General features: G+C 43.8%; 2 protein-coding genes across 6 annotated transcripts in view; one reads left to right on the top strand and one right to left on the bottom strand.

The window, feature by feature from the left end:
- Window positions 1-3,572, bottom strand: part of MTRR (5-methyltetrahydrofolate-homocysteine methyltransferase reductase) — a 38,959-nt gene extending 35,387 nt beyond the window's left edge. Inside the window, exons 1-3 of one of the 4 annotated variants that reach the window (XM_036847070.1) lie at window positions 3,500-3,572; window positions 2,308-2,475; window positions 438-591 (exon numbers count right to left, since the gene is read on the bottom strand). In XM_036847070.1, the coding sequence (XP_036702965.1) occupies window positions 438-591; window positions 2,308-2,436 (283 nt within the window). In that variant the 5' untranslated portion in view covers window positions 2,437-2,475; window positions 3,500-3,572. Of the gene's footprint in view, window positions 1-437; window positions 592-2,307; window positions 2,476-2,755; window positions 2,785-2,809; window positions 3,343-3,499 lie in introns of those variants that run through there. The other 3 variants (XM_036847073.1, XM_036847071.1, XM_036847072.1) reach the window with 3 other exon arrangements.
- Window positions 3,573-3,675: 103 nt separating this feature from the next.
- Window positions 3,676-12,446, top strand: FASTKD3 (FAST kinase domains 3). Of its 2 annotated transcripts, XM_036849345.1 has the most exons (7): window positions 3,676-3,757; window positions 4,663-6,133; window positions 6,806-6,891; window positions 8,959-9,133; window positions 10,217-10,286; window positions 10,624-10,738; window positions 11,859-12,446. In XM_036849345.1, the coding sequence occupies exons 2-7, from the start codon at window positions 4,696-4,698 to the stop codon at window positions 11,955-11,957; spliced, it is 1,983 nt and encodes a 660-aa protein (XP_036705240.1). In that variant the 5' UTR covers window positions 3,676-3,757; window positions 4,663-4,695; the 3' UTR covers window positions 11,958-12,446. The 2 variants fall into 2 exon arrangements, 1 of the variants encoding a protein (XP_036705240.1); XR_005019508.1 differs by lacking the exon at window positions 11,859-12,446 and having other exon boundaries at window positions 10,103-10,286; window positions 10,624-10,651.
- Window positions 12,447-18,002: the final 5,556 nt, after the last annotated feature.

Below are 18,002 nucleotides of genomic sequence, written 5' to 3'. Positions count from 1 at the left end.
CTTTAGAACCACATCCTAGGGGAATGGGTCTTCCCCTAGGGAAACTATCAGATCCACCTGAGAGCTTTAAAAAAAACAACAACAACGACAAAAAAACCACCAGCATGCCAGGTCGCTCCTTCAGGGATTCTGTTCTAGCAGGTTTAGGGTGGGGCCTGGCCACTAACATCGTGAAAATATTTCCTGGTTGAATCTGGTGTGTGCCCGGGGTTAAGGTGCTACTCAGGGGCTCTGCAGAGGAGCTGCAGCGGGGTGAAGACTGGGGAAACAGCACCTTATTTACATTCAAATATTATACATACATAAAGTATTTATGCAAAAACCCAAAAAGGACAAAACCCAGGCAATCACACACCATGGCTTTGAAAGATACATTTAGATACTAGAGTTAAATCCAGCAGCAACAGTACAGTAAGTGCACAAAATACAGTCCACACCTAGTAATCCATACCACAGGTGAGCCAAGAAGTCACTCGGCAGCGTCTTGTCCTGTATGGCTTTAACAAACTTGCGGGCCGTGTCTGGCGGGTCTCCGTTGCCCGTGGTAGAAACCACCACCACAAGAGGCGCTCTTTCAGTTTTCAGATCATACTATAAAATAAGGGTGTCATGTCAGAGAGCTATTGTTGTATGTATTTTTGACTTAACACATCAGCAAAGTAATCAGGTTAATTTTCCGTCTTGTTGTCTGGATCGCATAATGGCAGAGAGGTACACAGAGCATTTTAAAGTTGGCAAAGAAAGTGTTACTCCTCAGAAATCAGGAGACCTGGCTGTCAGGAAGGGCCCGACTCCCTCAGGGTTCCAGAGAGCCGAGAATACGGTCAGTGGTAAACTGAGATCATCAGTGTTTCCGAGCCTTACAAACCAAGTTTCCTTATTCTAATTCTCAACTAAATCGAAGTATTTCCAATAAAGCACTTCCCTATCTCTATTCGTTTCGACTCCATGAGTTCTGCTCCTCAAGGGTATCATCTAACGTGGCACAAAGGAACTCATCACTTTATTTTTCATGCTGATGTAACAGGCAAAGATTTGAGCTAACGTTTTACCGGGCTTATAGGACACAACACAACTCTATGCAGTTTAAAGTCACTTTACTTTGAAAAAGACTACCGTGATCTAGGAAGCAGAGAGCTATCAATTTAAACTTGGATCAGGAACAATTGGAGAAATCACTCAGCTGGGAAGAGCAAACAACATGACTAAGGTGGCAGCCAAAAAATTCACTACTCACCTAACTTTCAAATAGCTGCTGACCCCACTGGGGTCACTGGTGAGGGGGTCAAACCAGGGCTGGTTATATGATGCTAATGACTTTGTTTGTAGTAACAGATTCGGACTGTACTCCACCCTGTGGCAGCAGCAATGTGAATTCACTTTGAAGGTGCTGTAGAATCACGGAGCCTGCGATTGCTGGTGTCCCCCAGGACCCTCCCTGCTGGGTGAATGACTCCACTGGGGCCACCCTAGCCCTGCTGCATCAAAGAACTTGATGGTTTCCCTGCTATGCACTGAGTTTATAATTCACCTCTGCTGCTGACAGGCTAGTCTTTACAACTAGAGATGCGGGAAAGACCAGAGGAGGTTGTGAACTTGAGTGAGAGTGCACTGCAGGGGTGGGTTTTCAAGTACTGAGCTGAATTCAAGGGCTTAGTGGCTGGCACATCACTGTGTGGTATTAGGGAGGAGCCCCTGCTCGTTGCTAGGGCCTGAACTGTATGAAACTATAATCTGAGGGTCTCAATCAAACCAGTTAGTCTGGGCACAGATCTGTTACGATCTCATGTATCCTAAGGTGGGAACTTCTGCAGAGACTGAACGTGATAAAAACAAGCAGTCCCAAGTCTTCTGAAGATCCTTCCACCTCCACTTTAAATTCTATTTCACAAAAGAATTCAATGGTTCTTCACCTGGAGGAACTCTGGCATGAATTTCAGGGAAGTTACAAACGGGGCAGCGGGATTCATGAGGTGGAAAGCTCCCATGTTCCTGTGAACACGCAGACCTCATTTGTTCCCAGGCACCCCGTGAGAAAAACAAGGCGAATACTACTATTTCCATCTACAGTTGAGAGTAGTTACTCGTCTTAGTTTTTAAGACTATGTAGTTTAATTCAAAAAAAACACACACACACACGTAGAAAAAAACTGGCAGGACTCTTGCAACACAGTTCATAAAATAAATCTCTAAGTGTTAAAAGAAAAAAAGGATCATGGTGGCATTCGGCGTCCCACTTTGTTGTTTAACGTCGCTTCCCAACCAGAATACTTCAAAGTATGAAACACCGTAAAAATCATGACTTACCTTGTGAGACTCACTTATACAGTGAAGATCTGCAGAAAATCCATATGCAACTGCTTTTTCACTTATGTCTTCGGCTATGGCCTGTGCCTGTCCTCGCTGCGAAGCATAGAGTAACAAAAACCTTTTCATCACTTCAAAGCATCTGCTGCTACAGCTGTAACAGTTACACTGGAAAACAGAAAAGGGGAAAAGGGATTTTCTTTCTAATGAAGCAGTAATCAACCTGCAGGTATGAATTCTCTTAACTTAAAATAACTTCAACAATATTCACACATAATACGAAATATACTTCTAAGTTTGTCTGTTAGCATTAATTCTAAAGGTTGAAGAGAGAGAATTCATTAAACCAAGGAGGATACAAGGTATGAAGCTCGAATTCCGCGGCTCACAAATCACATTCTGGGGCCAGACTACTGGGGCTTGAATCCAGCCACGATGGATCACTCACAAGAGCAGAACTTTAGACCAGCTTCTCAACTGACCGGTGGCTCAGCTCCCGCACCTTCAGAGCGGGGACGATGACCACAGCCACCCGACGAAAACAACGGTTGATGGAAACGGCACCGCGTATTATCAAAGCTAAGGACCCGGAGCCCTTCCCAGGAGCCACGCACGGTCCTAGGAGCTTCAGAGCATGAGGCCCTCAGCCCCATAACGACCTCGTGGAGCCGCTACTGCACCCCGCATTTCTCGGGGGCGGCTCGCCGGCACCCGCAGGGCAAGGTCCGGCGGACAAACAGCAGAGCAGGAGCCTGCGTCCGGCCGGGTCCGCGCTCCCAACATTCCTGACGCTCCGGCGCCCCGTCCGGACACCCTCGCCTGACCCTGCGCCCGAATGTGCCCTTTGACCCCGTCTAGAAAAGTGTTCCGAACAAGACGCCGACGGAGGAAGGGCCCACAGGGACCTGCGGGACCGGCTCCGCTGTGCAAACGCCGCGGCGCCGCCGGGGACCCGCTCCCAGAGGCAGCGGGGAGGCCTCAAGGCCGAGTCCCCGGTGCAGCCCGCCCTCCGCGCGCGACGCCCGCAGCCCCGAGGGGCTGGGGTCCTGACCCACCCGCGCGCGCCCAGCCCGGCCGGGAGAGGGACGCGGGGGCGCGGAGGCCGGTGCCCTCGCCGACCCCGAGCCGCCCCCCCTAGGGCCCGCGCTGGGCGGGCGCCCAGATTTGGAAGCTGCGACCGCCGCGCCCTCACCTGCTGGCGTCCCCCTGGGACGCTGGGGGAAGCGCAGGTACCGCGACCCCTGCTCCCGCGCCTGCGCACACAGTCGGCGCCCGAGACCAATAAGAAGCTCGGGAAAGGAGCTGGGCCAATCACGGCGCGCCGGGCGTGGGGCGGCTCCCCTCCAGGCGCAGGCGCCGAAGCGCTGGGCCCCGGCGCGGCGCGCGTACGGAGGCCCACGAGGCTGGGGTACCTTCAGGGTTTGCTGGGTCACCCGGCGCGCCGAGTCCGGTAGGTGTCCACGCCGGGTTTGGACTCGGTTGTTCCGGTCCGGCGTGCGTGGCCCGCGGCTTCGCTAAGGCGCCCGCACTCCCTGGCTCGCCCCGCTCTTCGGGCGCCGCTCCCGCCCTTCCAGGGCGCCGGTTTGGGGGTGCGCCCGGCCCGTGGGGTCCTTTCCCTCCAGGGAGGACGCGGTCCCCGGGGCCCCCCATCCTCCCCGTCCCGCGCACTCGTGTTCCCAGGTTCCACAGCGGGGGTGTTCAGGTGTGGGCGCGCCGCCCACCTTACTCCGTCGTTGACCAGCGTTTTCCTTTTTTTATTCTACGAGCATTTCTTTTTTCCCATCTGCCAAGCTAGACCTTCTTGTTCCTCGGTCCTGGAACAAGATCCTAACTCTGAGGGGAAACCAGCATCTCAAGGCCCTTTAAGCGCTTTTTTCACCCTTGCTTTGACCCATCCGAATTAATGGCCACTTTACCCGTTGCCTTTTTTGGGGAAGTTGAACCAAACGCAATTCCTTCCATCAACCAACACATAGGAGGCGTACTTAGGATCCAGACTACCTGAGTTGAAGCCTAGCTCTGCCCCTTAATAGCTGTGTAAACTGGACCACGTGACATCTTTGTACTTCAGTTTCCTCGTTTCTAAAATGACATCGAAGTAGTTAATTCGTTGTGTTGTTGGGAGAATTAAGTACAGCATTGCCTGGAAAATGAGAGCGATTATTACGAGATCCAGCCGCTGTTCTAAGCTCTAGGGTGCAGAGACGCTGCTCTTCTGGTACTTGTGTTTGAATGGGAAATGTTTAGTGGGAATCATTCCTTTTGGGGTACTCATCCTTAGTTCCATAAGCATTGATGTTGAATAAACTGTGTTCTAATATATTTGATCGTGTTTTTTTTATTCTTTTAACGTAGTTATAAATCAAGAGGAGTTGAGAGTCTGGTGGCATGGCTTTAATTACCTTGCGGAGGAACCTTTGTCATTTATCGGATTTTCGGATACATGGAGCTCTGGCTGGTCTGAAAACTCAGCGTGTAAATTGTGTTCACAAGACAGTCAAGGAGCATCTGTGTCCATGGTTCTGGTCACTGCAACTTGAGCCTGTTAGGGTCAGGTTCCATCATGCCCATTCTAAAAAGTTCCATTCAGAAAACGGAAATGACCTTCATCCAGTTGGTGAGCCAGTGTCCTCTCAAGTACACGCTTGGGACAGGTCTGAACACAGTGTTACAAATGCGGATGAACAGATATTTTACAGGAGACTAAACAGCTTCACTTCATCGGAAGAAGTCTTACATTTTATAAGCACACTGCAGATTTTGCCTGATACTATGGCAGCAGGAGCCTTACATCGGATTTGTGAAATGGAAAAAAAAGGTGATGATCAAAGGTTGCCAAAAGAAATACTGGAAAATAGCGCCTTTCAAGCTTTGTGTAATCAGTTTGCACAGGACCCCTCAAATCTGTCAAACACGGGTTTGGTGACTGCTTTGCAAGCCCTGACCCTGTTGTATGTGGATCCCCAAAGTCGCTTGCTGCTGAACCTCCTGGCAGAGTGCCAGCATCGTCTCGAAAGGGGTAGCCTGGACATTCACAGTCTTTGTATCCTGGGGGAAAGTCTGATTAAACTGCAAGGTCCAGGTTGTTCGACACTAGACCTGATTATATATCAACTGCAAGGTGAAAATTTGGAAGAATTTACCCCCGAGGATATTGTGACCCTTTACAGAATACTTCAGGCATGTCCTGAAAAAGTTGACCAACACCAGACGTTTTTAAATAAGATGAATAACTGTTCTCTGTCAGTAGTTTCCAACCTGAGTCCTAAGTTGCTGAGCCAAATGCTCACTGCCCTGGTGGTCCTTGATCAAACTCAGGCACTTCCGCTGGTTATAAAATTGGGTAAATATGTTGTGAGGCACATCCCTCATTTCACTAGTGAAGAGCTCAGAGAAGTCTTAGAGGCATTCATCTACTTTGGGCACAATGACAGATTTTTTACAAAAGCCCTGGAGCAACATGTCGCTTCAGTCTGTCTCACTCTGGATCCCGAGGTTGTCAGCAAAGTCATGGAGTATTGCAGTAGAAAGCTGATTTTTTCAAAACCCATCCTCGATGCAGTGGCAGAAACTTTTGTTTGTCAGTCAGAAAAATTTTCACCTAATCAAACTGCTGAATTAATTGAACCATTTGGAAAACTCAATTATTTGCCACCAAATGCCTCTGCTTTATTTAGGAAGCTAGAAAACATACTGTTAACTCGTTTCAATTATTTTCCACCCAAAACACTATTGAAACTTCTCCATTCATGTTCACTTATTGAATGCCATCCGGTCAACTTTATGGCCAGAATATTCAGCCCGTATTTTCTTCAGCAGCTGCAAGGTGAGTTGGTTATTACTTCTGAGAGTAGAAAACTTAGCGTTTGAACTTGCGATGTTTTCAAGTCACATATGTACCTTTTTTATTGAGCAGTGCTTTGCCTTTATTTTTTTCTTCCATAACGATCTAACGAAGAAATCTGAAGCTGCAGATGCTAATATAAACACAGAATTAAAGAATGCTAGAACATTGCATGGAGAGAGAAAACAGTTTCGGGTAAACAGACTCTGCTGTCCCAGCTGAGAAACTGAGTCTTCTTGCAGGGATCTGGTGACGCCTGTGGCAGTGTCACAGTTACATGTTAGCATCTTTGATGAGAACAACTGTATCACTGCTTCTTTTTGAGAAGATGTTCATCTTAATTCCAAGCCACCCAAATATGCCAGAATCTAGATCTCCGTAGGTAAAGGAAATTCCCACAAATTCTACTAACATACATTTGTCACGTTTAACTGTATTCTCTAGTTAGGAGCATGCGTTCTTGGAAGCCAAAATGAGATTTCATTGAGATGGGAGGCAAGAAGGTATAATTAATTCTAACAAGTTCTTTTCCTAGTGTCATTTAAAAGTACCTTACTGGCGTGAATTCATTAGTGTGCATTCTGGATATTCTTTTCTCTTATTACACACACCAAAGTTCAAACCTATCTGTGACTGGGATGCTTTGTATTTCAGGTGAAGAGCCCTATTTGGACAGACTGAGCCTAGCACAACTGACCCAACTTTTCTTAACCGCGATTCTAGAATGCCCGTTCTATAAGGTAAAAGCATGAGCTGCCTTGCTTTATTTCCCTACAGGGATGGTATTCTTTTGCTTCCTTCTTCCTCTCCAACACCTCCCCCGCTCCCGAATCTTTTAAGTTCCTTCTCTTTTGAGCTTTCTCAGTAACCTCATTAGAAAGCAGAATTTTCATTCACTTGGAGTAGTTGCCACGAGATAGCCTTTTCTCTAATAAATTGACCCTATTTCTGTGTTCTTGTCCTTGAAAGAGCCACTTCCTAGGGTGTAAGATTCTTAGAAGGTTTTATCAAGTGTGGCAGGCTTATGAGTCTTAGTGCTCCTAGACTTACTCTAGGGATTTTAAAGGGTTTTAGCATTCCCCATGGCTGTTGGGTATAGAAGTGTGAATTTATGCACTGAACAAATCCTGAACCATTCCTGAGTACGTTCTTAAACCAAGCAGAAGTTTCACTCTTACGTGACAGAATTCAGTTTACATGGAGTTCAAGCTTTGTATAAAGCTTTCTAAGGATTCATTCTCCTAACTTAATCAGGCACGTTGTTTAGGATCAGAAATGGTACCTCCAGACTTGCTCATTCCTGCCTGTTCTCCGTACTGGACTGAACCATGTTTATGAGTAGCTCATAAACACCATCTAGTTTCTCTCTTTTCATGGAATGGGACTATTCAAACTACAATTTGCTTTTATTCCCAGTGTATCATGGACATTCCTCAGGGATAATAGATAAAGATCAAATATATACTTTTAAAGAATGGTCTGATATTTCATGGTATTTATTGTACTGTCCCACCATTGATGGATTTTCAGGCTTTTTCCAACGTTTGTCTTGATCAGCCATGCTCTCATAAACATACTTACATATCCTTTCATACTGGAACCTTTTTGTTGTTTTAATCTAAAGACTAGATTCCTGAATGTGGGATTACTTGATTAATTTTCAATAGAGACTGACAGACAGATTTTTTTTTCCCGTATAGTTGTAGATGTCATATTTCACCAGCAGTGAATGAAGGTGACCACGTCTCCCCATTTCTGTTGCAGTGTGTTCTTAGTCCCTTTAATTTTGTCATTCGACTCAGTGAAATGTCATGTCACATGCTTCAGTCGCACTTTAACGAGCGTTAATGAAGTTGAGCATATTTTCAAATGTTTACTGGTCATTTACATTTGCTATGAATTACCTTGTTACACCTTAATTCCTATTTCTGTAGGGTTGTTTGTCTTTCTCTTTTGTGTTTGTTTTTTGTCCTAGAACACATTGTAAAACATATTAACTGTTAATGTACGTTGTACGTATTTCTTCCTGGTTTGTGGTTTTAAATTTTTTTAGTTTTAATTTAATATTGTTTATGATGCCTTTTTGCTATACAGAAATTTTTAAGTTTTCTGTAGTCAAATTCATTTTTTTATGGCTGCTGGGTTTCCTATATTGTTTAGGAATATTTTATGACTCCTAAGGTAATATAAATATTTTACTAAATTTAAAAATATTATTTTCCATACTATATTTAGATCTTTAATCTACTTGAAATAGATTATAGTCTGTAATGTGTGGCAGAACTCTAACTTAGTTCTTTTCCAGATGGATAACCAATTGCTAGCACCATTATTACATAGCTGTCCTTTTCTTTCTAAATTGAAATGTCAGCTTTATCACAATTCCCACTATTAAAAACTTCAGCTGGGTTTCCTCAAGGCCCTTAAAGCAATTCTGAGAGTTCCAAAGATGTTTCTTGAGCTAGCTTGCTTGCTTGCTTGCTTGCTTTCTTCCTTCCTTCCTTCCTTCCTTCCTTCCTTCCTTCCTTCCTTTCTTTCTTTCTTTCTTTCTTTCTTCTCTTTCTTTCTTTCTTTCACCATTGGCTACATTTAAAACACATTTAAAAGATATTTTGGACTATTGGGCTTGAACTATAACAAGAATATTTGGCATTGTCATTTTGAGAAAGGTATTTGTCCTAAGTCCTGGAGAAGCATCTTGCCTATAAAGTAATATTGGATCAGACTTTTATACTCAGGCAACCTTCATTTTATTCTCTGATTTTGTATCTTATTTTTCTTTCTCGTGTTTGCACATACATTTTTAGGGTCCAAAACTTCTTCCTAAATATCAAGTGAAATCATTTCTTACTCCGTGCTCTTCCCTGGAGACCCCCATGGATTTTCAGCTTTATAAATCTGTGATGATTGGACTGATTGACCTTTTAGGAGCAAGATTGTATTTTGCTTCAAAAGTGTTAACACCCTATTGTTACACGATAGGTAAGTAGTAGGGAGTTTTGTTGTTGTTAACTAAACCTCAGCGTGCCGTCCTCTGATGGAACACGTGGGGCTTAGTAGCCACCAAAGGTCTGGAAACAAAATGAAGTTGGCCCTTCCCTGAAGGCAAATTGGAACAGGGGTGGGAGGTAGGGCTGAAGAGTCAGGACCCCACGTTAGCCACATAGTAGCCGAACGCCTTTGGGCATCCTTGCGGGGCATGCATTTGCTTGTCCTCATCTGCAAGATGAGAGTAAGAGGAGTAGTGACCTCAAAGACTTGTGTAAGGACAAAATGAGGTGACTCAGACTAATACCTGGGAGACAGTAAGTGCTCAGTAATTGTTAGCTGCTCTCATCCTCTTGGCCAGTGCTGTGCAATGTAATAGCCACACATACCAGTAGCTACTTAAATTTAAATTAATTCCAATTTTGAAAATTCCCATTTCAGGTCCCCAGTCGCACTAGCCGCACTCAAAGTACTCAGTAGCAGGTGTAAGCGTTTGCATCACCGCAGACGGCGCTGACCACAAAGTCCTTCTCCTTTCAGATCGATGAGTAAAGGAGAGCGAGCTCAGGGAGGACAGTGCTTCTAGGCTTCAGGTGGTCCCATCTCGCTCCCCTCCTTCATGGGCTCCTTTGGCAAGGAGGGAAGGGGAGCCTGCTGGCGCCCGGGGCCCACGTGTTGGGCTGCCGGCTGCTTCACCTTCCCTGGGCACTGGAGCCCCAGGGATGCAAGGTGCCAGTTGCGCAGGTGTCTGACTTTACTCAAAGGATTTTCTTCACTATTCCCACCAGTTGTTATAAGGAGAGTAAAAGTGTGTGTGATTCACATCGTGCCCCAGATACCTTGAGGGCCCCCTCCTTGTTTTAGTGCAGTGGAGGCCCTCTTAGTTTAAAGCTGACTTGGTTGGGCAAAGCTCTGATTAAATTAGAATTCTCACCATTGTCTGGTGTGGTCATTACTTTGCAGCCTTGTGCCCAGTTGATAAACGCAGTGTGGACGAGATCCAAACAACAAGGAGAAAAGGAAGCTAGTGTTTGTGAGGGTATCACACGAAGGATTTTCACTTTCTTCTCTTACCAGATGTTGAAATTAAATTAGATGAAGATGGATTTGTATTACCATTTACCGTTGATGAAGATATACATAAAAGGTAAAGAAAATTGTTGTGGTTTATATGTTATAAGACTCGTTGAGGGTAATACACAGGGATTGTTTTCTTAAGAAAGCGAAAAAAGTAGACATGGTTCTGAAAATTAAAACACTATGGCATACCAGTTTTGGAAATTCCGTGTAATATCTTGTGAACCTTAATTTAATTAAGTTGAGTGCTTTTTCAACAGATTAATGGATAACAGTCATGATTCATTTGAAAATAATATTGGCACGAAGGAATAGCCAAATCCCAAATAAACTCTGGCAGCTAAAACCATATAAGTACTTTGGATTGTTTTAAAAATTAAGTTTCCCTCTCCTCTTTGGTTTTTTAGGGTAGCACTGTGCATTGATGGTCCAAAAAGATTTTGTTTGAATAGCAAACACTTACTGGGAAAGGAAGCTACTAAACAAAGACATCTGTACTTACTTGGTTATCAAGTTGTCCAGGTATGGTTTTGCCTTTTTTTTTTTTTCCCTAAAAGCCATTTCTAGTTCAGATTTGCTTTTTCCAGGGTACTAAGTAGTATGCCAGCCAAGTGGACCAAGACTCTTAAGTCTGGTTTAAATGCCAGCTTTGTTCATTAGGCTTAAGTCTCTTGATTTGTAATTTGAAATCACAATTTTCAAATTTTCTCTTTTCCAAAAGTGAGACATCCCTAAATTCTGTATAAGCTGTGCTTTACTTTGCTTTTAGAATTACTAAATTATTTGAATATCTGTTTTGTGTTAATTTCCCTTTGATTTAATGACTAGAATGGACAAGATGACCCATTAAAAGCAGGATCTTCATCAGTTTTTAGTGTTTAAGACTCTTACTTGTATTTACATCGTAGATCGCTTGGCAAGGTCTTAGGTGATGAGTCGCGATGCATGTTCATGGAGCTTTCCATTTTCTAAGCTGTCTACCAATCTGCTCTCTGCTTTCCTGTCTGGTTACTTTTTTCCTTTCCGTCTTGTACACACCCAGATTAATTTTCCTAAAGTGAATCGTGCCAGTGTGTGCCTAGAAACCTTCATTGTTTCTTTACTGCTTATGGAATAAAGACTACGTCTACATCTCAGCATTCTAGACCCTTCGAGGTCTGCCCACAGCCAGGCCCTGTGCTCCCAGCTCAGTGGTCTCTTCTGTCTGGCCTTTCTCCCTTGCCCATGCGAGTCAGGTGGTCCCCACCTCTCTGAGTGTCTAAATTCGGGCTGTTCATCAACTCCCAGCTCAGGTTGACCTTTCACCCTAATCTAAAGTGTCGACTCCGTCTCAGCACTAGAGCACCAATTTGTTTTGCACGTTCTGCTTCGTATTACTGCCTCCTTTTTGTATGTTTTAAGTTAGCACCTAACTTGTAAGTTCCTTGAGGGCAGGGATCACGTCTGATTCTTATTTAGACATTCCACCTATTGTTGAGCCTCTGCTACCCGGCAGCGCCGTTACAGGCACCGCTGGTACCTCTGCCTGCTGGGAGCCTACACGCTGCTGTGGGGAGGGTGTGATAGGCGGACAGGGCAACCAAACCCAAGGTAATTTCAGATTATGAAGCATGAGGATGGATTTATTTTCCTCTCTTTACAGATCCCCTATTACGAGATCGAGATGCTAAAATCAAGACTTGAATTAGTGGAATATTTACAAAGAAAACTATTTTCTCAAAACTCTGGTGGTCACTGGTAACAAGAATGAATACTGACTTCAGAACTCAAATAGTGAAAGAACTTGCAGATTAGCCGTTTATTTATGGACTGTGGTGATCTGAAAGGGGTCTGTAGTTTCCTTATACCGTGTATACGCTTATCAGTAGCAAATTTAAAATTAATTTTAACCTTCATTTAATACTGGTATCAGATACTTTCATACATCAAACAGAATCGATCAAGTACAATAAAGGAATGTAATGAGTAAGTGTCATAATTTTAAGTCTTGTGTTTTGTGATAGTTATCTGCTAACTGAAAATATATTCTTGTGAGACCTTTGTTTCCTCTTCTAACAAATGTAAGGAAGAAATTTTACCTCCCTGTTTTTTCTTTTGTATTTTGTTAGAGGAAGTAATATAAGGTAAGGAAAAGGAGCAATGAAAAATAGACTAGTACTTTGGATGTAAACATATATAATTGTAGACTTATGCAGAAATAACCCTTTAGTTAATAATATTTTGTATTGGTATAGGAGCTTTATTTATATATATATATATATATATATATATACACACACACACACACATATATATTATAATTTTTTAAATAAAGGAATAAAGATGTAAAAAATGCAACTTAAGTAGGGTTTTGGGGGGGGTGTTTGGAGGGAGAAACTTCTAAATTTTAAACTTAGCATGGATTAAAATTCTTTAGTTCATTGCAGATGCTTCATTGTCCCATTACGGTCAAGTTACAGTGTCGGGGTAAAAGGGTTCTGCACCCAACTACAGTGTATGCATTGGCCAAGGGGGCGGGGTGTGGGTGTCCCACACAGCACTCAGCAGTGCCCCAACACCAGCTGGGGGCCCGCAATTCAACTCCATTCTGACACCGTCTACCTGGCTCAGTCCCACGAGACTGCCCGCTTCCCACCACCCCCCTTTCAGATGCCAGTCACAAGTCCAGGTTGTCACATGACCTGTGCTTCTGACTAACCGGCTATAGATTGGAGGGTCCAATGACCCCCTCCTTGGGCTCCGTTAATTTGTTAGAGCAGCTCATGGAACTCAGAGAAACGTTTTACTTACCAGATTACTAGTTTATTACAAAAGGATATAACTCAGGAAAGGCAGATGAAAGACATTCTTAGGGGAAGGTATGGGGAAGGGTGTGGGGTTTCCTTGCCCTCTCCAGGCAGCACTTTCCCCTAAGCTCCACCTGTTCACCAACCTGGAAGCTCTGAATCTGGTCCTTCTGGGTTTTTATGGAGACTTGATGACATAGACTTAAATAGCCACACAAAGAGGTAAGAGCAGTCTGTCATAAATGCTATGAAAAAAACAGTATAGCCTAAAACCTTCCTCCTCCGCCTTTTCCATTTATCTAAATCCTTCTCCATCGGGACCTTTGTTCCTGGTTGCTCTAATTGGAATGAGATGCTCCTTCTGCACTTTTAGTTACATCCTCTCCCGAGCCTTTGTCTCATTTGGCTCTCCCTTACCCTCTTCATTCATTCGTCCCATTAAACATTTATTAAAGAGCTGTGATCATGCTGGGCACCCACAGACTGTTAGAGCTGCAGAGGGAAGCAGAAAAGAGCTCCTGCCCGGAGGGGCTGTGGGTGATTATAGTGATGAGCCAGCTGGCAGTCCTGATGCCTGAGCAGGACCCTGGAAGGCAGAAGACGGCAGGCCTGCCTGGGTGCGGGACGAGGCTTCTTGGAGTGATCTGTGAGCTGAATTCAAAGGAAGGGAGGCAGGTCTCTGGTGGGAGCGCATTTCAGGCATCGCCATGGCCAGAGCACCCAGCACAAAGCAGACGGTCGCCATGGAGAGTGAGGCCAGAACTGACGCTGGCACTGTTTGTTTTAAAGCAAAGTTTAATCCTGAAAATGTGCATGGATATGCTATGAAAATGGTTTAGGCTACTAAACAGATACAAGACTGCTGATTTCACCAATTGGAGTAAATGTGGCACGCTCCGTAAGATTATAAAGCCATGTGTCCTTATAAACTGAATCCTCAGGCCACTAATATTTCAATGTCTACTTATGTAAGTAAATATGATGTGAATTTTCTTGTTGAAATTACATATACAGTATGATAACTCCTGGTACCGTATATTAATAATGTTTTTAAATAGACTCTTGATGTTGTTTTTTAAAAATAAAAGCAAAGCAAGGAAAAAAAAGTAAAGCAAAGAAAGAAAAATAGGTGAAAAAAGTTTAACTTGCGAGCATAACCCCTGAAGCAACAGTGATCATCTTCAGACCAGCCGCGAGAGGGCAGCAAAGGTTAGGACATTTATTGGGCTTCAGCAGTGGAACCGGGATAATCCCTGGTCCCAGGAGGAGAGAGTGTATCCTGCGCGCGTGTTGGCAGGGGGAAGGGCGGGGGGCGGCAGGCTGGAGCTGTGGAATGGTGCGGTGACAGTTCTGCCTGAACAAAACAGGCAATTTTCCGTACCTTGACCTGAAGAAGGAATGCTGTTTGGCTGAACCAAGCCTAGACAGGGAGGGTAGATGGTATCTTTGGATGAAGAGATGCTGGTTGGTTCTTTGACCAGGATTCTACCTGCCGACTCCGTACACCTGGGTGCATTTGGAGACTTGGTAAATATTCATTAGGTAGAAGAAAGAATAGGAAGGAGCAGAACTGAGCATATTTGATAGAATTCTGGGGGGTAAAAAGTCAGTTCCCTCTAAAAAAGCTGGACCCTTCCCTGAATTTGTGCACAAATTCAGGGAGGGGGTCTTGGCTCCACGGTGGTGAATAAGCCTCCAAAAGCTGAGATTTCCCCAAACTGGAAACATCCAGACCCACCTGGAGTCTAAATACATAGTGTAGGCTTGTTACCAAACTCCGGTCCGCCCACCCACGTGCAGCAAAGCCAACCTCCTGACACCGGGTTGTGGTGAAGGAAAGTGCAGCGTCTATGGCAGGCACCAGGCAAAGTGTCCAGGCAGCTGGTGCTCAGAAAGCCTGAACCACCCCCACCCCCCCCCCCCCCCCGGGCTTCAGCAAAGCATTTTTAAAGGCCAAGTGAGGGAGGGGGCGTCCCAGGGTGTGTGATCAGCTAGTGCACAATTCTCTGATTGGTTGATGGTGAGGTAACAGGGTGGTGTCACAGGGGTTAACATTGTCAGTCCTTAGGCGCCAGTAGGTCTGGGGGCTACGTGCTCATGGTCATCAGGTAGTTAATTTCTTCCATTTAGTGGTGGTTTTAGCATCTGTAAAACAACTCAGGAAATGTGCATCAGATACCATTATCTATTATCTGGGTACTTCAAAGAGGAACTACAGCAGAGGACATGGGGGAGGGGTCTGTCCCTGAAAGGCCCCTTAGGGTCCTGCTCGGTTTCAGGATCATGAAATAAGTCGTGCCTTGTCAGCTGTATGGCCAGTACCTGGAAAACAGTACGTGCTCAGCGAGCCATGAGGGCTCTTGTTGTCATTGGTACAAGAGTTACGTTGCAGTCAAACTTCATTGTTACAGCTCCTGGACAGGGAGCCCATCAGGCATGCTCTGTAAGGAGGAGCACCGTTGCCTCCTGGGGCAGCAGCTTGAACCGGCGGCCACTCCTTTTGCTAATTAGCATCACAGGCACCCTGCTGAGAAACCTCATTCTGTAAAACCTTTGCTGTAATAAGAATGGAACACGCCTCTATTGCCTGCAGGATCTGAGCCTCGTGGGTCATTCTGGTGCAGAGAAGCAGCCTTGATTTCCAAGAGGATGCAGAGCTTCAGATAGAGGATTTGGGACACAAACCCCCTTACCTTTTTCTGATCTTTGAGCATCCCGGGTCGTCTTCTCAGGCCAGGCCTCACGTTAGTTCTCTTATACACAAGCTTGCTCTCTGCATCTCCAACCCAGCTTTGTTCAGTTTCACCCAAATCCTCTACTCATCCTGTCATCCCTCTGCCTGGTTCCTCTGGTGTGCCGTCTCCCTTGCCTCTTTAGTCAATAAGCCTTACCTTTTGTTGGTGTTCTTTGGCTGTTGGCTCCATCATAAGAAATTTTGCCTTAATATACTTGAAATCCCATCTCAGAAAAAAACTAAAAATTTCTGTCCCCATCTCCTCCCACAGTCTCTGGTATATAGGGCACACTATTTGTGTCTTGAACTGATATTCTGGGTTCTAATGTTTGCAATAAACAATGTCTCAATAATTCTGTAAATTTTATTATGGAAAACACTGAACACACATAAGTGTAGAAAGAATAGTATAATGAATTCACATGAGTCTCTTTATTCAGCATGACAAAAATACCCAAATTTTCCAATTCTGTTTCATCTATTTATTCCCATATTCTTTTTTTTCTTTTCCTTTTTTATTGGAATGTTTCTTTAAAAATCCAAGCTATCATATACTTTTATCCTAAATACTTCAGTATGAATCTATAAGCAATAAACTTTTTTCTTTAACTATTCTACCATTATTACAATGAACAAAACTAATAATTATTACCTGTGATCATTTAATACCTGGTCTATATTCCAGGTTTTCTATACTGTCTCAGGAATATTTTTTAAATTTTTTTTATTGAAGTATAGTTGATTTACAATGTTGTGTTAATTTCTGCAGAACAGCCAAGTGACTCAGTTATACATATATATACATTCTTTTTTATATTCTTTTCCATTATGGTTTATCCCAGGATATTGAATATAGTTCCCTATGCTATACAGTAGGACCTTGTTGTTTATCCATTCTGTATGTAATAGTTTGCATCTACTAACCCCAGACTCCCCCTTGGCAACCACAAGTCTGTTCTCTATGTCTGTGAGTCTGTTCCTGTGTCGTAGATAGATTCATTTGTGCAATATTTTAGATTCCACATATGTGGTATCATATGGTATTTGTCTTTCAGAAATATTTTGTAACTGTTGATTTGTTTGAAACAGGATCTGAACAAAGGCCACATACTACTTTTAGATGTTATACCCCTAAGTCTTAAGTCTCATGTCTGTAACTGCCCCCCTCCCTCACCTGGTTTCCATGTTACTAATTTATTGTAGAAGTTAGATCAATTGCCTTGTAAAATATCCCACGGTATTGATTTGACATTTTCTAACTGGTGCCTTTGCCGTATTTCCTGTTAAACAAAAAGTTACATCCAGAGGCTTGCTTAGATTCAGCTTAATTTTCTCAGCAGGGATGCGTCAGGGGAGGCGCTGTGTATTTGTTTTACGTCATACCGTAATGTCGCCTTACCCTCTTAGTGACACTCATTAGGTTGGATAGTGGGTTCCTGGATCAGCACCAGCCTGATCCATCCACCATACAGTCCCCAACAACCTGCCACCTAATGGCTTCAGCATCTGTTGATGACTGTTGCCTAGATTCATTATTCCAACGGGTGTTTAAAACAAAAAGATTTCCTAACGCTATCATTCCTTTACTTTTATCAGCTTGTATTCATCTATAAAGAAGAAATTTCTCCCATCAACTATTCTTGAACTCTAAAATAAGGTTTATACACACACTTATGGTTACCGGGGGAAAAGGCGGGGGAGGGATCAATTGGGAGATTGGGATTGACACACACACACTACTGTATATAAAATAGATAACTAATAAGGACCTACTGTATAGCACAGGGAGCTCTACTCAATGCTCTGTAATGACCTACGTGGGAAAAGAATCTAAAAAAGAGTGGATATATGTATCTGTATAACTGATTCACTTTGCTGTACAGCAGAAACTAACACAACATCTTAACTATACTCCAATAAAAATAAAATAAGGTTTATACAGGAAAAAAAAAACCCGAGATAAATGTGTCTTTCCTTGTATCAAGGTTTAGAATACAGAGGTGGTTATCTGGTCAGTATTTTGTTTGTCTGTTTGTTTGTTTTAGGATATTTATGAATTCATGACATTTTACATATTTGATGTGCTTCAGTACGTTACAGTCATCTTTTGGATGCATAACTTGTCCTGTTTTAGACCGGTGGGATACCCTTCAGGATGGCCTCTTTGTCCTTTTGACCTTGACACATACGATTTTGAAAATTTCTTGGCAGAAGAGGATGTCCCAGGCTCACTCACCATCTCCTGTCTCAGCCCTGGGGTCCACCC

Source organism: Balaenoptera musculus, chromosome 3, assembly GCF_009873245.2.
Source record: "Balaenoptera musculus isolate JJ_BM4_2016_0621 chromosome 3, mBalMus1.pri.v3, whole genome shotgun sequence".
Taxonomy (NCBI): domain Eukaryota; kingdom Metazoa; phylum Chordata; class Mammalia; order Artiodactyla; family Balaenopteridae; genus Balaenoptera; species Balaenoptera musculus.
The sequence above is the reverse complement of the archived record's forward strand: the minus strand, read 5'-3'. Positions and strand labels throughout refer to the sequence as shown.

What these genes read in the sequence shown, in the direction of transcription:
- FASTKD3 (XM_036849345.1), top strand. Translation starts at nt 4,696, where the DNA reads ATGGCTTTAATTACCTTGCGGAGGAACCTTTGTCATTTATCGGATTTT. An exon ending in TAGAATGCCCGTTCTATAAG is followed by an intron (nt 6,892 to 8,958) that starts GTAAAAGCATGA and finishes ATACATTTTTAG; the next exon opens with GGTCCAAAACTTCTTCCTAA. An exon ending in ACCCTATTGTTACACGATAG is followed by an intron (nt 9,134 to 10,216) that starts GTAAGTAGTAGG and finishes TTCTCTTACCAG; the next exon opens with ATGTTGAAATTAAATTAGAT.